General features: G+C 39.4%; 1 protein-coding gene across 1 annotated transcript in view; it reads right to left on the reverse strand.

The window, feature by feature from the left end:
- The window catches only part of Sorcs3 (sortilin related VPS10 domain containing receptor 3), a 609,591-nt gene that overhangs the window by 209,436 nt on the left and 384,153 nt on the right, over nt 1–16,002 (reverse strand). Inside the window, exon 5 of the mRNA XM_005063478.4 lies at nt 2,588–2,661. Within this exon, the coding sequence (XP_005063535.1) occupies nt 2,588–2,661 (74 nt within the window). The remainder of the gene's footprint in view (nt 1–2,587; nt 2,662–16,002) is intronic.

The following is a 16,002-nucleotide window of genomic DNA, read 5'->3' on the forward strand; positions in this document are numbered from 1 at the left end:
AGAATTCTGGGGAAAGGACACAGAGACAAGAGGCAAGGGAGATGCCATGTAGCTTCTGGGAAGATAGGACACCCGGGCATTCTCGGGTAAACCAAGACCGCATAGAAATACATAGATTAATAGAAATGGGTTAATAATTAATAAAGAGCTAGCCAGTAAGAAGCTTAAGCCATCAGCCAAACAATTTATCATTAATATAAGTCTCTGTGTGTTTATTTGAGGCTAAATATCTGTGGGATCAGGTGGGACAGAAACTTCATTTACATCAAAGTTTGCTTTTCATTCAGAGAAATTCTTTGAATTTTCTCAGAGAGATAGAAGGTATACTAGTTATATGCACCAACTGTGTGCCAACAACACAAGTGCTTAAAAGCCTTAGATAACCTTGGATTCTGCTTTTGGTTAAAAAAAAAAGATAGGAAACTAACAGCTCTTCCTCTGCAACTCCTATGATACCTAAAAGAATAATCACAGCAATCATGCATCAGAAAGAAGAGAAGTGATAATTACAAAAATGAAACACTCAGCTATCACTTGACTAGCCAGCACGGGCAGTAACTTTTATATTTCCCCATGGGGGAATATATGAAATAAGCACAGAGTGGAGAGGAGATGAAATGCAATTATCAGGACTTCGGGATTTATTCTGTCTGCTCTACAAAAGAAAGGAGAAGAGGGGCAGAAGTTGGAATATTACCCTCTGGCTCTTTGCAAAAGAAAGAAAACTGCTGTTCTCTGTCCACTCACTTTCATTCTGCAATGATGCCATGGATCATGCTATTTTCTCTGATCTCTCCTCCCTTGGTCAACTGGATCACCATCTCAGGTTTATTCCAAAAACAGCAGAGGGATTTTATTTTTCTCTTTTCTTGAATAATGTCATTCTGAGAAATTGGTCCACTTCAGATGCACAAAGGTATACCACACTGTTAGAGCATCAGAGGAACAAATATTTCCTTTTTCTGTCTTGGACTACTGCAAAAGATTAATAGTTCCAAAGACAGACCAAATAATAGGGATAATAAGAGTTGCAGATGAAATAACACTTGGTCTGCAAGAGGGAAAAATAGTAAGGTGTTGAGTAAAGAGCAAGTCAAGTTTCTCTTCTAGCTCTACTGAACTGTGCAAGGTAGGACTTGGTGGATTGCTATCGTATGCATGGGAAATTATTACTTTTAATTCTAGACATAGTTTTGTGTATACAAAGGGAGCTGGTTGTTTGCAGCGTTGTGCATATGACTCTTCATGTGCCCACCGTAGTTGTCAGCTCTATCATCACAATCCTCAACTTATACAGAAGTGGTAGGGCATAAATGACAACTGTCTAGCCTTTTAAGAGAAACTGGAATAAGACATTTGAAATAAGTTGCGAATAAGTAGCACTTTCAACTGCTTTAATTTTGTTTTTATTGTTTAATTAATCATATGATTTCATGCATTTTATATGTTGCTCTAGGCTTTTCATCCTTATTTCTTTATCTACTATTTCTGCTGAAGTAAGCAAGATCAAAGAATCTCACAATTATAGGGAAGTATATAAGACAAATGAATAATGAATTTGCTTTAATATGGTAAAATAGTATGACTGATTAAGAGAACATTAGCTAATAAAAACTTTCTGATTAGAAGGAGAGATTAATTTTCTGTTCAAAACATGAATTTATTTACAGAAACATTTTACAACATATGCCCTATGGAGAGAGTGCTAAAGTATTTATCAGCAACAACATAAGTAACAGACTATAGCTCCAGGTCGGCATGCTGTTTCAGCAGGAGTTCCTCCAGTGTTCCCTACCCTAACACGGGTTGCACGTTTGGGAGCATAGCATTGGTCACGAGTCTAGGAACATAGCATTGGTCACAAGTCTGGGAACATAGAATTCGATAGTCTTACTTGAACATGGAAATTCCTATGAAAAGAGATGAATTTGACAGAAATATTGTGTTCTTACAGGACATCTTTGGGAAACATTGCAGCACAGGTCCTTAAAAAATAGGCATTTCCAAAATGAGGAGAGCTTGATGTCTGACCAAGAGCACCTGGTCATGAGCTTTCTCTAGCTAAGTGTTTGCTAGACCAATGTACACAAGAACTGCCAACAAAGCGTATCCCAATTCCACAAATCCTGACATGGTCTCAGACTCTGTGCTCCCAACCAGTTAATGCTGCTGTCCATAAACCCTCTCTGAACAGCAAAGAACTCAAAGGCATTTGTCCCCTAGAGTGGAAGGTGGCCAGAATTGTTTGGGCCACTCTGCTATCTCATTCATTTTTTTTAATCCAAGGGGTGTCCAGTGTACAAAAGATACTTACCAGTAAAACCTGTTGGGTGTGATGTACAAAAGATACTTACCAGTAAAACCTGTTGGGTGTGATGTACACTTACCAGTAAAACCTGTTGGGTGTGATGTACAAAAGACACTTACCAGTAAAACCTGTTGGGTGTGATGTACAAAAGACACTTACCAGTAAAACCTGTTGGGTGTGATGTACAAAAGACACTTACCAGTAAAACCTGTTGGGTGTGATGTACAAAAGACACTTACCAGTAAAACCTGTTGGGTGTGATGTACAAAAGATACTTACCAGTAAAACCTGTTGGGTGTGATGCGCTCATGCACGAGCTGCCATCGTCTTCCAAAGTCCATGGAGCTATAAAGCTGAAAAACAGTGAAGCAAGGAATAAATTGAATAAGTCACAGGTGAAAGATGAACATGAGCACAGGTGTCTCACCATTCCAGCACAGGTGCCCCCTCATCCAATCCCAACAGGAGTGCCAGCACATCCAAGTAGACACCCAGTTTACTCAGATAAAAATGCAAGGATGTTAGTGTGGCCCACTTATCATGCTGTCTCCTTGATCTACTTCTTGATAGCTGACTGATGCTTTTGGTCTGAGTATAAATATTTTTCTGATAGCCATCACAGTTTCCTTGTAGATAAAACATTTAAGGCAATTCATAACTTTTTGCTTTAAATCTATTGATTGACCCTCACAAACAGGACTCACACTGAAGAATTTGGTGACAAGGAACAGGCATATTCTGCACTCTTAAGTGGAAAGGCTTGTGTATGTGAAAATGCTCATCAGTTGCTATCTAAGCAAATAATATATCCAACATGTTGCACTCTATGACTTCTTTATGACTTTGACATAATATAGATAATATGAAATGGAACTCTTTAATGCCACCAGAAATGTTAAGATGAAGACAACTCCATACCTTGGCAAGATAGCAAGAATAAACCTGTCTTACAAAACCATCCTCATCCAAGCAAGACCACCACAAATGTGACCTCCTCCACAAAATAAACAAATAGATGAATAAATAAAACTCTGTGACCATTTCAGCCTACACAGGTCTTCTTTCTCATCTCTTATTTTTACTTGGCACTTATCATAAAGTAAACAGATTGTATCCTTCAGATTTATCTATTTCTAGTTGTCTTTATATTATTTAATTGTATATAAAGCATCTGTGAAATATCCATTGCATTAACAATAATTTTAAGATAGAAACAGGCAGGCAACAATATATAGCAACTTGTGGAAGAACAAAAATCTAGATGATCTCCAGAGCTTTGGAAAAAATCATAAAGAATCTCATGATTGACTAGTATAGTCGGGTCCCATATGCATTTATTTTATTTGTGTAATCTCACTCTTTATAACATATTAGGGATGGGTCAACAACCTGTAAGAAACTGACATCGAGTCACTTTTGATCACACAAATGAATTAAAGCACAAAGCTGAATGTAAAAGACAAGAAATAATGACAGTGATAGTATTATTAAGTCTACCGTGCTGTGTTTTCAAATATAACAGACCCATACAGCTTCAGTGAAATTTAGGTACTGATTAGTGACTTCAACCCCTGCTCAATGCCATTCTCTGATCCATCAAAATAGACATGATCAATCATCGTATTCATGATTCCACTACTGCACTCACTATCTGCTTCATGCTATTAATGGTTGGCATGCTTTCCCTTCTGAAAGGTTGTATGTGGTAATATGCTTTAATCACCTGTGTGTGGATGAGTGGTTTTAGGCTGCCTGGCACTTAACACCCGAGTCCTATTTTCTGAAATTCAATGTTGGAGAAGTTGAATTTGGGATGAAAGGTCCAGAACTTAAATTTTCAAATGGCCAGTACAACTCCCCTTCCAAGAATTTGGCATCTAGTCTGTCATGATAGTTATATTTGGGGAAGGGTGCACACAATATTTTATTGTTGGAGAAATCAGAGGAATCCAGTACTGAATCAGGTGGCCCTTAGCTTACAGAAATAGAAGCATGTGCAGTAAAATCCTCAAACAGCATCCCTGCTAACTCTCAGCTGTAGGGTTGGGCTCCCTAGAACATGACTATCAGGTCATATGGCCATGCTCCAAGTCCATTACTTCACATCACTTATGATAATCTAAAAATCTTCATAGCATTCTGAAAGATTTTGGCCAATTTATGTTTTATTAGGCTGATATTTACAGATTAGTGGCACCATGAAAATAATATAATTTTCTACTCATAGAATAAGTTACTTCCTTAAATTTATAGAGATATATAAACTAGTATTATTGATATGTATTTTTATTTTCAAAATTCCATAAAAGATAGTCATGTGTTGATGGGAGAAGTCCTTCTGTGTATATGTTGTCTTATTGGTTGATTAAGTAAAGCACTGTTGGCCAATAGGGTAGCAAGATAGGTGGGACTAGAAGTCAAGGAGGATTCTGGGAAACTGAGGGACAGTCAGTAACAATGTAGGATACCAGAGGACTAACAGGTCTGGACCCTTTCTCCGGTAAGAGAAGACCACGTGGAAATACTCAGATTAGCAGTTATGGGTTAATAAGTTATGGGTTAATAATTAAGTCAGAGCTAGCTGATAAGAAACCAAGCAAACAGCCAACAGCTTCATAATTAATATAGTGTTTCGTGTGTTATTTGGGGGATAAAGCAGTGATGGGGCCTAGGCAGGAATCATGCAACAATGGGTATATACTATCAGTTCCATCCTGAATCTGAAGGTGCCAACTTTTGATGCAGAAGGTCACTGAAGCAATTGCACACAAAACCAGGATGTCCTTCCTGATTCTTCTGATCTAATCTCTGCCACCCTCTAGTTCTCACAGTATTTATACAAACTTTGCTCTCACTCCAAAACTAAGTGCAAATTCCTGTGTTTTCAATTCAATGTATAGGGAAAATAAGTCCCTGTTGTTTCTATTCTCCTTTATGTATTAGCTTAGTGAATAAAGCAATATTGACTTTAAACTAGTAAGCTACATGACACATAACAGCAAATCTTAATATTTCATTCAAAAATAATTATTAGATGCATTACATGCTTATGAGATGCGATGGGATATTTTTAAGTATGTTTATGTTGTGGGATGATCAAATTATGCTCAGTAAATCCATTACATCACATAGTTACCATTTGTAAAGTAAAAACACTTAAACTCTACTTTTCTAGAAATGATGAAACACAGAACACATTTATTATATCACTATGCTAGGAAACAGATCACTAGAACACATTCTTCTTGCACAGGAAAATGTTTGCCTTTGGTTAGATTCCACCCACCCCACCTCCTGGTCTCTGTGGTCATCTGCTCTCAAATATTATTTGAGGCCAGCTTAAGATTCCCTAAATCAGTGACTCCTTTTGGACTTTGATTTCCTGTTCTTCATATCTAATTCTTCAGGAATCAACATTGTAGCTTTTCTGAGAATACATGCTTGTGTGTCATGTGTTAGGGTAAATTGGTACTGAACCGCCCCCCACACCCTCCCACATGTGCACACAAGGAAAGATGGAGAGACCTGAAGTATTGACAGATGTAGAAATGGACCAGTGAGATTCCATGAAAAAATACATCTTCAGCTGATCCTTTAGAGACAACTAGGGTGAGTAGGTAGGAAGTTTGACAGAGATTTATGAAGTAGAAGGAAGAGTAAGAGCAGAGGCATCAAAATGACCAATATCCTGAACTTGGCTTATTGAAACACACTTACATTGAAGAAGGGATATGATGGCTGTTGCTGACTAAAAAGAGGTAGTCTCTGTCTGCCCACCTATCTTCTGATCTATTTTTTTTATCAATTTGCCTATATATATTTTTTTTGTTTCTAGCTGTATTTATTTTTATATTTGATATGAGATAAAGAGGTTTTGTGAAGACCAGACCAGTATTTGGGAAGAAGATATCAATATACTTTATTGTAAGAATTTAGTTTTCTAAGTAACTTCAAAAAATAAATTACTTTCCTTCCTATGGCAGTCATCTGTGGGTCAGATGCTCAGACTGAAGACACATATTTCCCAATTAAACTAGGGGGCTCCTGAATCAGTGTCAGAACTGTACGAACAGGAATTAGTACAACTAATATATAGAAATTAGCACAAACTCATTACTTGTCAGACTTGAATATAGTTGTAGCAAAGAGACGACTGTGTTGTCTTTGCTGACAAGCCGGGCAAAACCAAGCTGCTCACTCTGACATGCTGGAGACTCTTCCCTGTGAGGAAGTTATCAGTCCCTCCACCATGGAGGATTCTATTGCAAGGAGAGTGCTTCCTGAGGCCTATTCTTCAGGGAGGCATACCTCTCTCATCACATGACCTTCCTACCACAAGCAGAATGAGCAGGACTGGCCCCCTCCCTTGGCTCTGTTTTTGCTTTCTCAGCTCTTCGTCTTGAGTGATGGGGAAAAAGATGAAATTGAATTTTCTGCCTATGGGCAGATCTGGATGAACTGAAAGAACAGGCTCCCTTTCATTAAGGAGCCGGGCTTAGCTCCCTTCTCTCTTAAGGTAAACTAGTTTCTGAGTCTGGAATTTATTTTCATTTTACCATGAGCTAGGTCTTCGCATTCTCTTCATTCATAGACTCGTTCATCCTCTCCATTTAATTATTCACATACTCATTCATGTATTCACACAAAGCCTGTGGAACAAGTTTCATACTGAAGGCACTGAACTAAGAGCTATGGTTACAAAGATGGGAAGCATGATGGCCAGTGGAAGTCCTGAATTGTATGCCATGGCAATGTCTGAGAAATTATGGGAAACTAGGATTTTCTTCTTGTATCATCTATACTTTAAAATTTACTATGAGGCTATATGACTATTATAATTAAAGCTGTAACATTCAAATAGGAATGAAATGGTGATTTTGCAAAAGGAAGTTTAAGAAGAACATCAATGTTATGAAAACATTAGTGATTAACTATTCAAATACAAAAGATATAAACTTTATTTGACTATTACAAGCTCAAAACATATTAGGATAAGTAGGCCAAAAATATTATCAATGGTCATCTCTAAATTACAGGTTAAAGAATAGTGTGTGTGTGTGTTTTACACATTTCCATCATTTTCAGTTATTTTACTGTGGATACTTATCATACTTTGGCAATCATGTAAGTACATTTTAGTCTACATATATTTTATACAGAAAGCTTTTTATTATAATGGACATGCTACAGTAATTTTATTCATAAAAGGATAAGAATTAAAACCAGGTGTTTTTTAAGAGGTAGCTAGCACTAGACAACATCATAGGATATTTCCTACAGGGCAGCATTTTCTATAAACTGCCATTCATGGTGGTGCTACAGACCACAGCCTTATGTAGTGAGAACACAGCTGACAAATCACAAAGCTAACCCACCAGGATCATTTTCTGATGGAGGAGGCCCACATGCAGGGTGGTGGGAGTATTTGATTTATGAAGAGTCACTGTCTTTACTGTAAATTCCCTGTGAAGCCATAGGACTCACTTTATATGGTGGGATTCATCCCCCAAAACTCCAGCAATGTATTAATAATTTACTAGGCATATTTTCCCCTCAACATTAGTATACAAGCTTACTCCCCCACCCAGCAATGTGTGATTCTGGCAAAAATCAATACCCTTACTGTCTCAACCAAGTCTTTGTTAAACTTAGAAGTCTGCTCCCAGGCAGTTATCTTCCTTAGCAGCCAGTTGATCAGTGTTAGTCTCCAAGCAAAGAGACTTCTATTGAGACATTCACAGATGCCCAAGGACAAGAATTATGTCATGTATGAAGTTGTTGAGCCTTAGCTCTCAGAGAGCTAGAGAACAAGAGGGTCCTGGATTTTCTCTGCCAGCAGATAGGAAAGTGCTGTCCCAAGCTAACCTCACGTTAACCTTAAAGCATGCCCATTTTTCACCTGCCTATCTACTAAAAAAAATCTGTGTCTTAAAATCGTCATGGTGCACTGCACCCTCCCTGTCTGGTCACAGTCTTGCTCCTACAGCATTGGGACCTTATGTTGTCATGGCTATGGCTCTGCCTTTATAATTTAGGTTAGAAATGTGCTCCTAACCAATGAAAAACTAACTCTGTTCTTATCCTTTGGGGATAGAGAGATTAGGGAAGAGGAGACTAGAGAGGTAATGGCTGCAGGAAGAACTGGCAGAAATTAACAGAAATGTAGAAGGGTAAGAATATAGGAGAAACAGCCTTGGGGTGGTGACACACACCTTTAATCCCAGCATTCGGGAGGCAGAGGCAGGAGGATCTCTGTGAGTTCCAGACCAAGCCTGGTCTACCGAGCGAGTTCCAGGACAGGCCCCAAAACAATACAGAGAATCCCTGTCTCGAAAAACCAAAAAAAAAAAGAATATAGAAGAAACAAGTGTCAGAAAATGAAGACCAAGAAAAAGACGAAGAAGAATGGAGAAGTGAAAAGCAGGACTTGGTTATTAGAGTAGAAACAGAACAGTAAACCCATGCACAGAAGGAACGTGGTGTGAGAAGATTCTTTTCCAAAGCCCTCAGAGTTAGATCCCACACTTATTGTGACATCTCTTTTTGAACCCTGAACAGAAGTTTCCAGGAAAGAACCTTGAAAGTTCTTGATGTGGTGGTACACTCTCTTGCACTCTTCCTTGGATAAGCAGCTTCAACTCAGAGGGTATTTATACAGCCTATATGGCTTCAACTTGAAATTCCTCAAACAACATTAAAATATAAGGTGTTTTTGTAATCAGTAAACACTCCTAAATCAGACCTTTTCTTGTAAAGTGCTACATATATGAAGCCGTATTCTGCTCTACATCCTACTTCGTGCTACCTCTTATCTGACAGTGACATCATCCCTAGACATCACCAGAGAGCAAATGAAATGTCCTCCTTTTCCTGTCTATGAAAGAACGATAAAATAGGTTTCCTAACAAGCACATAGAAATAATAATAACAGCAACTACAACAAAAATCCACCCACCCCCCCTACACACACCTACCCACACCCACACACACAAAGTCACACACACACAGGCACACACACACCTACCCACACACACACTCACACACACAAAGTCACATATACACACCTACCCACACACACACTCACTCACACACACACACACACACACACACACACATGCGCACGCACACACGATCCAGAAACAGTCATCAGAACATCTAGAAATATGGAAGAACAAGCTCTTTTCCTTATTGGTTCAGTTATTAGTTCCCTAATTACATCCTCCTGCCAGGGAAAAGCATCTAAGAGCTGATGGACTAAAGAGGCAATTTAATCAATAGAACATTCTGCAGGGAGAGCAACAAGTTATATATGGAATTTAAATTCAATAAAATAATGCGAGGTAGCTAAAGTATCAGGCATTGCTATAAGATGACAGAGAGACACGGTGAAGTCCTCTGTTTCCAGTGTTGAAAATGGTTACTTTTGGTACAAATAGGGTCTCTGCGGACCCACTGAGGTAAAGCTAAGATCATTAGGGTAGTCCCTCATCCATGTGAATTGTGTACACCTAGGGGGAAAGACAGTAGCAGATGAAGGACAAAGGAAAGACACAGAGAAGAACTGTCACATGAAGACAGAGGGCCGGAGAGAAGCAACTGTAAGTCAAGTGTTGCCTCTGAGAGCTGACAAATTACTAGATTACTCGGAAAGGGAAAGGCAGGGGAAGAATCCTCCATAGGTTTGGAATTCTACTGGCCTTGATTTTAGAATTCCACCCTCCAAAGACACAAGACCGTAAGTTGCTGTTGTTCTAGTCGAGCGGTTTGTGGTATTTTGTTGCATCAGTTCTAGGAAAGTGCTTCAGGCATCACATACCAAAGCAGCAGAAGGCTGGGAGGGGAGCATGGCCACGTGTTTTGATGCACTCTCTACTGCTGCCTTGTTTCCACTTGGGCATTAGTTATTCGGTCAGATGTCTGGTTTAGAGACCGATTGCTGTCTCGGTGACTGAAATACATACACTCATCTACTGCATTCATCTGCCCCATGAATTTTCAAAAAACCTGGACCCCAAAGATATTTTCTAAGAATGGTAGATTCCTAATAATTACATGGAAATCACAAACCAGTCACCAGAGGCATCAGAACTGGCTTTAGAGGAGCATTTGGTGACAGGTCAGCTTCCCTTCAGACAACTTAGAAGAAAAGGGTGGATTAGAACACACATCTATATAAAGGTTCTAGCTTATAGGAAGTCTATACTTGACGTTTAAATCCTCACAAAGATCTACAGAATTTAGGTGACTTATACTCATGAAAAATATTGTCTCTGAAATAACATGAGCAAACTAGGTGTGTAACTCAGTGATAGGGGGATTCCATAAAATGCACAAGACCATGGGCTCCATTCCTATTAACACAGAATGAGAGAGACAGACAGACAGACACACACACACACACACACACACACACACACACACAGAGAGAGACAGAGAGAGAGAGAGAGAGAGAGAGAGAGAGAGAGAGAGAGAGAAGGCTCTCTGCCCTTTACTTTGGTGGTAGAGGTCAACAACGGAGGGCTTGGCTAGCCAATATGGGGCTGCATGAAGAACTCCCGGATTGCAACAATATTTGCAAGAAATCAGAGAATTCAGGACCACGCCGTTTCAGAGAGTCATTCCCAACATGGGCCTCTGGTTACAGCGTTCAACAGTCTCTGGTTTCATTATTAGTGAGGACAAACCCCATACAACTCCCCCACCCTTGACCCTACAAGTTCCAGAGAATGTACAACAGTCTTTGTCGTCAGCCCATGGGAAATAGATGTCTTCATGGGGACATCTATCTAAAAGAGGCATATACTGCTCCCTGAGCCCTGTCTGTCTACAGAGGGAATGCTTTCCTTCAAGACAGCCACTGGGATTAATTTTTTTCATCTTTCACTCTGATGGCTTCCTTTACTCACTGCTTAACAAACACAGATCACACATCAATTAAGAGCCAGCCATTATGTTTTGGTTGGGGGATGCATCTGTGAATAAAATGAATAAAAGCTGTCTGCTTTGAAGGATCTTACGTTCAAGAGAAGATGAAGATCTACAAGACTCTATATCCCATAGTGCAGAGTTTGAGGATTGTGAGAGAACAGTATTGTTATTTGTACGTTAACACACAGGCTCATCTCGCTGGCACTTAACACAGAGAAAAAAATTCTTTGCTTACTTCAGAGGAAGATTTTCTCATTTATATTGAAACACTTGGCCCTCTGGGCTGTCTTCTGTTGTCCCACTTTTGATAGAGACAAAGGTTCAGAAAGGGTTTCTCTTTCCTCTCAACATTAGGGGAAGCTCAGGGTAAATGGGATGACAATTGGCAGATGGCATTTCATCTGCAACACTGGTAAGGAGCAGGAACCCACAGGGAGAAAGCCCCATCCAACACTGGGCTTAGCTGTACTTCATTGGAAAGAGAGTTGATCCAGTATCACTAGGTTTTTATCAAGTTTCAAGGGTGCCTAAAATCTCAGAGTTTTTTCTTTGAAGTCTTTATTTAATAACAATTTTGAAAAAAATCAAACATCTAAAATACTTCAGTGGAGACAAGATATGATTTGACCCCAGAGGGCGAGATGCTGCCTCGGGGCCACTAGTCTGATTGTACCTGTATACTTGCCTCAAGAAGTATGGATGGTTGCTAGATTTTAGGAAATAAAATATGCAATTATCAATTAATTTTAATTTTAGAAAAAAATAATACTAGTAACACTTCATGTGTGTCTCATGAAATATTTGATACACACTTTGGTATTTGAAATTCAAATTTAATGAAGTTTCCCACATTTTGTCTGACAATCTCCCCCACAAAATTTCTTTTATCCCATTTCTATATCTTTAGATTTTAAAATTCATCCTCTTTAATTATGTATATTGTTCTTTAACACTGGAACTCTTATTGACTGAGCTAACTGGGAATCTTAGAACTGAATTAAATTATCACCCGTAGTCAGTGAATTGAGAGCATTTTATTCGCCAATCTATTTAGTATTATCTGAATGTCTAGTATGTGTTAGACTCATAGCCATACAATTCCATGTGTGATGAATCTTATGAGTAACATAATGTTCGGATACCCTCAGAAAGTAAAACAAACTAGGCAGGAAGAGAGATGTGCCAGTGGGTAGGTGCTGAGCAAAACACTCAAGAAGACAGAGAAGTCATGCTCAGTTTTCCCCTCTGGGATGGCTCAAAGCAAGTGAGGCATCATGGATGAAGAGGTTCTGGCCTGAAGTGTAAGCCCCACTTCAACTTTGTAGATAACAAAGATGAAACATTCTGATCATTAGCAGCAATGCTAGAAATAAAACAGAAAGGTGATGTCATCCCCTCCAAGAGTATAGTTCCCTTGGCCCAAATCATCATGCATTGATCCAAGGACCAGAACTCAATAAGATAAAGCAGAGATGCAAATAGTTCCAAAGGAGATGATCTAATGGATTCAAGAGGAAGGGAAGGAGACACACTCCAAACCATGCTGTAAGGATATAAGAGACGTGGAGATTGACTTATAGAGTAAAAGAGACTAAAATGGAGGGGGGGGATATAAGCAGGGAGATACTTATTTATCATTAACCTAAAAAACTAAGTTATAATTCTAAGTCAAGGAAATGTTTTACAGGTAAACTTCATGAAGTTTACCTCTGAAAGAAGCAGGGGGTAGGTGGTGGTGGCAGGGTATCCTATAAATAAAGCAAACAACTTCAAACTCAACACTTCTCAAAGGTTCCTGTCAAAGCATAATTAAAGGTCAAAGGGCATCAAGTGTTCCACCACACATCTGTGGTTTGACCTTGAGATATTTGAAAGGGCAAATATGCCATGTCTCCAATGCTCAACCTAAAAATTATTAGCATATTTTGCAGTCTAAATATGTATGTGCTTAGAATCAACAGTAAAATTCTCCATAAATCTTCAAGTGATCTGGATCATCTACAAATTTATTCTACACCCATGACACACATATTTCAGGTTCTCCCCCACAGAGGAATATTTTTTATGCACTACTTTGCAGAAGAATGCCAAATACATAACTAGAGATTGGGTATCATGTCTAGATATGTATGTTTCAGACTATATACATATAATATGATACTAGAAGAGAAAAATCTCATCTATGATTTTGAGCTCTTCAAATTCTCCCAGAAGTTACATCCAGCTGGGCAGCCATGTAGGACCAGAGAACCATCATTTTTAGCAACTATAAAAGGCTCTGGAGATTATCTGGACATGTGCTCTGACACATGGGTGCTGTATCAGAGAACCTGGCTGACCTGCATAATGACACAGATAGCTAGTTGTGAAGTGAAATTCAAAACCCAGGGCCCAACTCTAGCTCAATGTTCATTTTACTAAACTGTGGTGACTTTTTTGTTAGTTGCTTGATGTTAAAAGAAAAACAAGTTCACATAGCCTCACAAGAATAATGGTCCATTTGGGTAAGCTGTGAATGGCTGACATTGTATCTTGAGTCTAGCTAGTGCCTTTATTTACAAATCATTTTCACAATTCATTTCATCCTCTTTATACTGAAGAGTATTTTGGGGGGTAATAGTCATGTAAGACAATCTTGCAAACAATTTATGTAGTATTTACTAAAATTCATTCTTTTGTCTCCACAGTCCTATACCCTTGACCATTTCCCTCTGCAATCAGAGTCTATTCATTTTTACATAATACAATTCAGAAATGTCTCCTATTAAGCCATAGCCTTTGAGCAAAAAGGCTCCTTTCTCAGCGAGGTGAGATGACTATACTGGTGTGACTCACATTCTCCTCCCCGCCTTTCACCCGTGTTTCCTCTTTCCTCAATGGCTTTGGCTTCGAATCACACACCATTGTTAACATGTGCTTCCTACCCACTTTCCCGCCCTCGACATTTTCCAATTTGCCTTAAACTCTATTCCAAGTTCAGATTTGTTTTTTCTTCTCAGAGGCCTAGAGCCACCTAATTCTATGCTGCAGAGTACTTTAGTTTTAGATCACATTTAATTTAAGTCAATATCTCTATCAAAACAATAACAGCCACCTTCAATTCAGAAGAAATGAAGACGTCACTACTCTTGAGAGAGGAAACACAAGTCTCTGTGAAAATATAAGCATCTAAAGTTGCTTAGGTTTTCAGGAGTATGAATGTGTCAAAAATATAAGCTCATTTAAATACAAATTTCGTAGACTTAAAATATTTTTGAAATTAAAATATAATTACATCATCCCCCTGTCCTTTTCCCCTCCCCAACTGTTCCCACGTGACCCCCACACACTGCTCTCTCTAAAATTCATGTACTCTTGCCTATTTTTTAATTGTTGTGATACGTAATTTTTCCATTCCAAAATATAAAGAATGGAGCGTATACTTCAAAGTCATTTTTTCATATTTCTATTGATTATGGGAACTTTACATGTTAACCCTAAGCACACTCACTCCCAAGCCCCTCTCCCACTCTTGGGACCTCCTCAACAAAAAGAAGAAAACAAATAAAAATTTAAAATATGCAGTTTATGCTGTCCATATACTCTCTGGAGCATGGTCAAACTCTTTGTGGCAAGCCCCTTAAAGAAAATTGAGTCTTCTCCATTTCCACCAGGAGCCCTCAACTGTGGAGAACTAGGCTTTGGCATCTTTCTCTACAATGCCTTTCTGTCTAGGCTGTCACTTTTGAGGGGAGTACGGGGTGCGGCTGGAGTAGGGGTTGTTACAAAAGCCCTCCATGCCCTGCCTTCTCAACTGTGACTCTGCAGTCACAAATAACATGACAAAGGTAGCTTCCTTGTCCACTACAGTAAGTAGGAGCATGGATCGTACACTTATACATGGTTTCTGGTGATAGCATGGACCATGGACATCCACATGGTCTCCAGTGTCAGCACATGTAACAGATCTCAACATGGACTCCAGTGGTCATACAGACTACAGATATCAACATGGCCCTTTGTCCCTGCATGGGCCACAAACCCTATCATGGCCCTTGGAGAAAGCACAGGCCAAGGACATTAACAGGGGTTCAGGCTGCAGCACAGACCAGGGATATTCACATGGCCTTTGGTGGCAAAACAGGCCACGGATATCAGCATAGACCCCAGCTACAGTAGGACCAAGGATCTAGACATGGCCCTGGGCAACAGCATGGACCAGGACAAAGCCATTTGTTCAGAGGTAAAACAAAGGACAGAAAGAACCCTGAACCCCTGCACCCCTGTACCCCTGCACACCAGCACCCCTGCACCCTATAGCTCTATATTCCTGTACTCCTGAACTCCTGCACCAAGCTTATGTCCCAGGACCACCTTTCAGCATAGATCACCTAAATTATCTGACACAGTATAATCTGTGTAATATTGTTTTCTGTCCACATTTCCTGAAGGGGGACATCAAAGCTCCATGGTATTATAAATTTGGTCAAGATTCCCAAGGACAATTCCAGAAACTCTGGCTCCAAATTTGACATGCATAGTACCCGGAGCCACTGTTAGGAATGAGTGAAGGGCTAAGAAAGCAAACACTGAAAGAGTTCAGAAGTTCACCCTGAGAGTAGACCTGTAGACACGTGGGACAGAAAACTAACCAACCAGTAAGGAGACTGACAGCGGCTTTCCAATGTATAAAAAGGTCGATCTGGGTAGGCAGTGGCCAAGCTTTCTTCCTCACAGTATCAAATGGCAGAAGTAACACCAAAAGCTGCCATTCAGAATGAAGCCAG

Source organism: Mesocricetus auratus, unplaced genomic scaffold, assembly GCF_017639785.1.
Source record: "Mesocricetus auratus isolate SY011 unplaced genomic scaffold, BCM_Maur_2.0 Super-Scaffold_4256, whole genome shotgun sequence".
Lineage (NCBI taxonomy): Eukaryota > Metazoa > Chordata > Mammalia > Rodentia > Cricetidae > Mesocricetus > Mesocricetus auratus.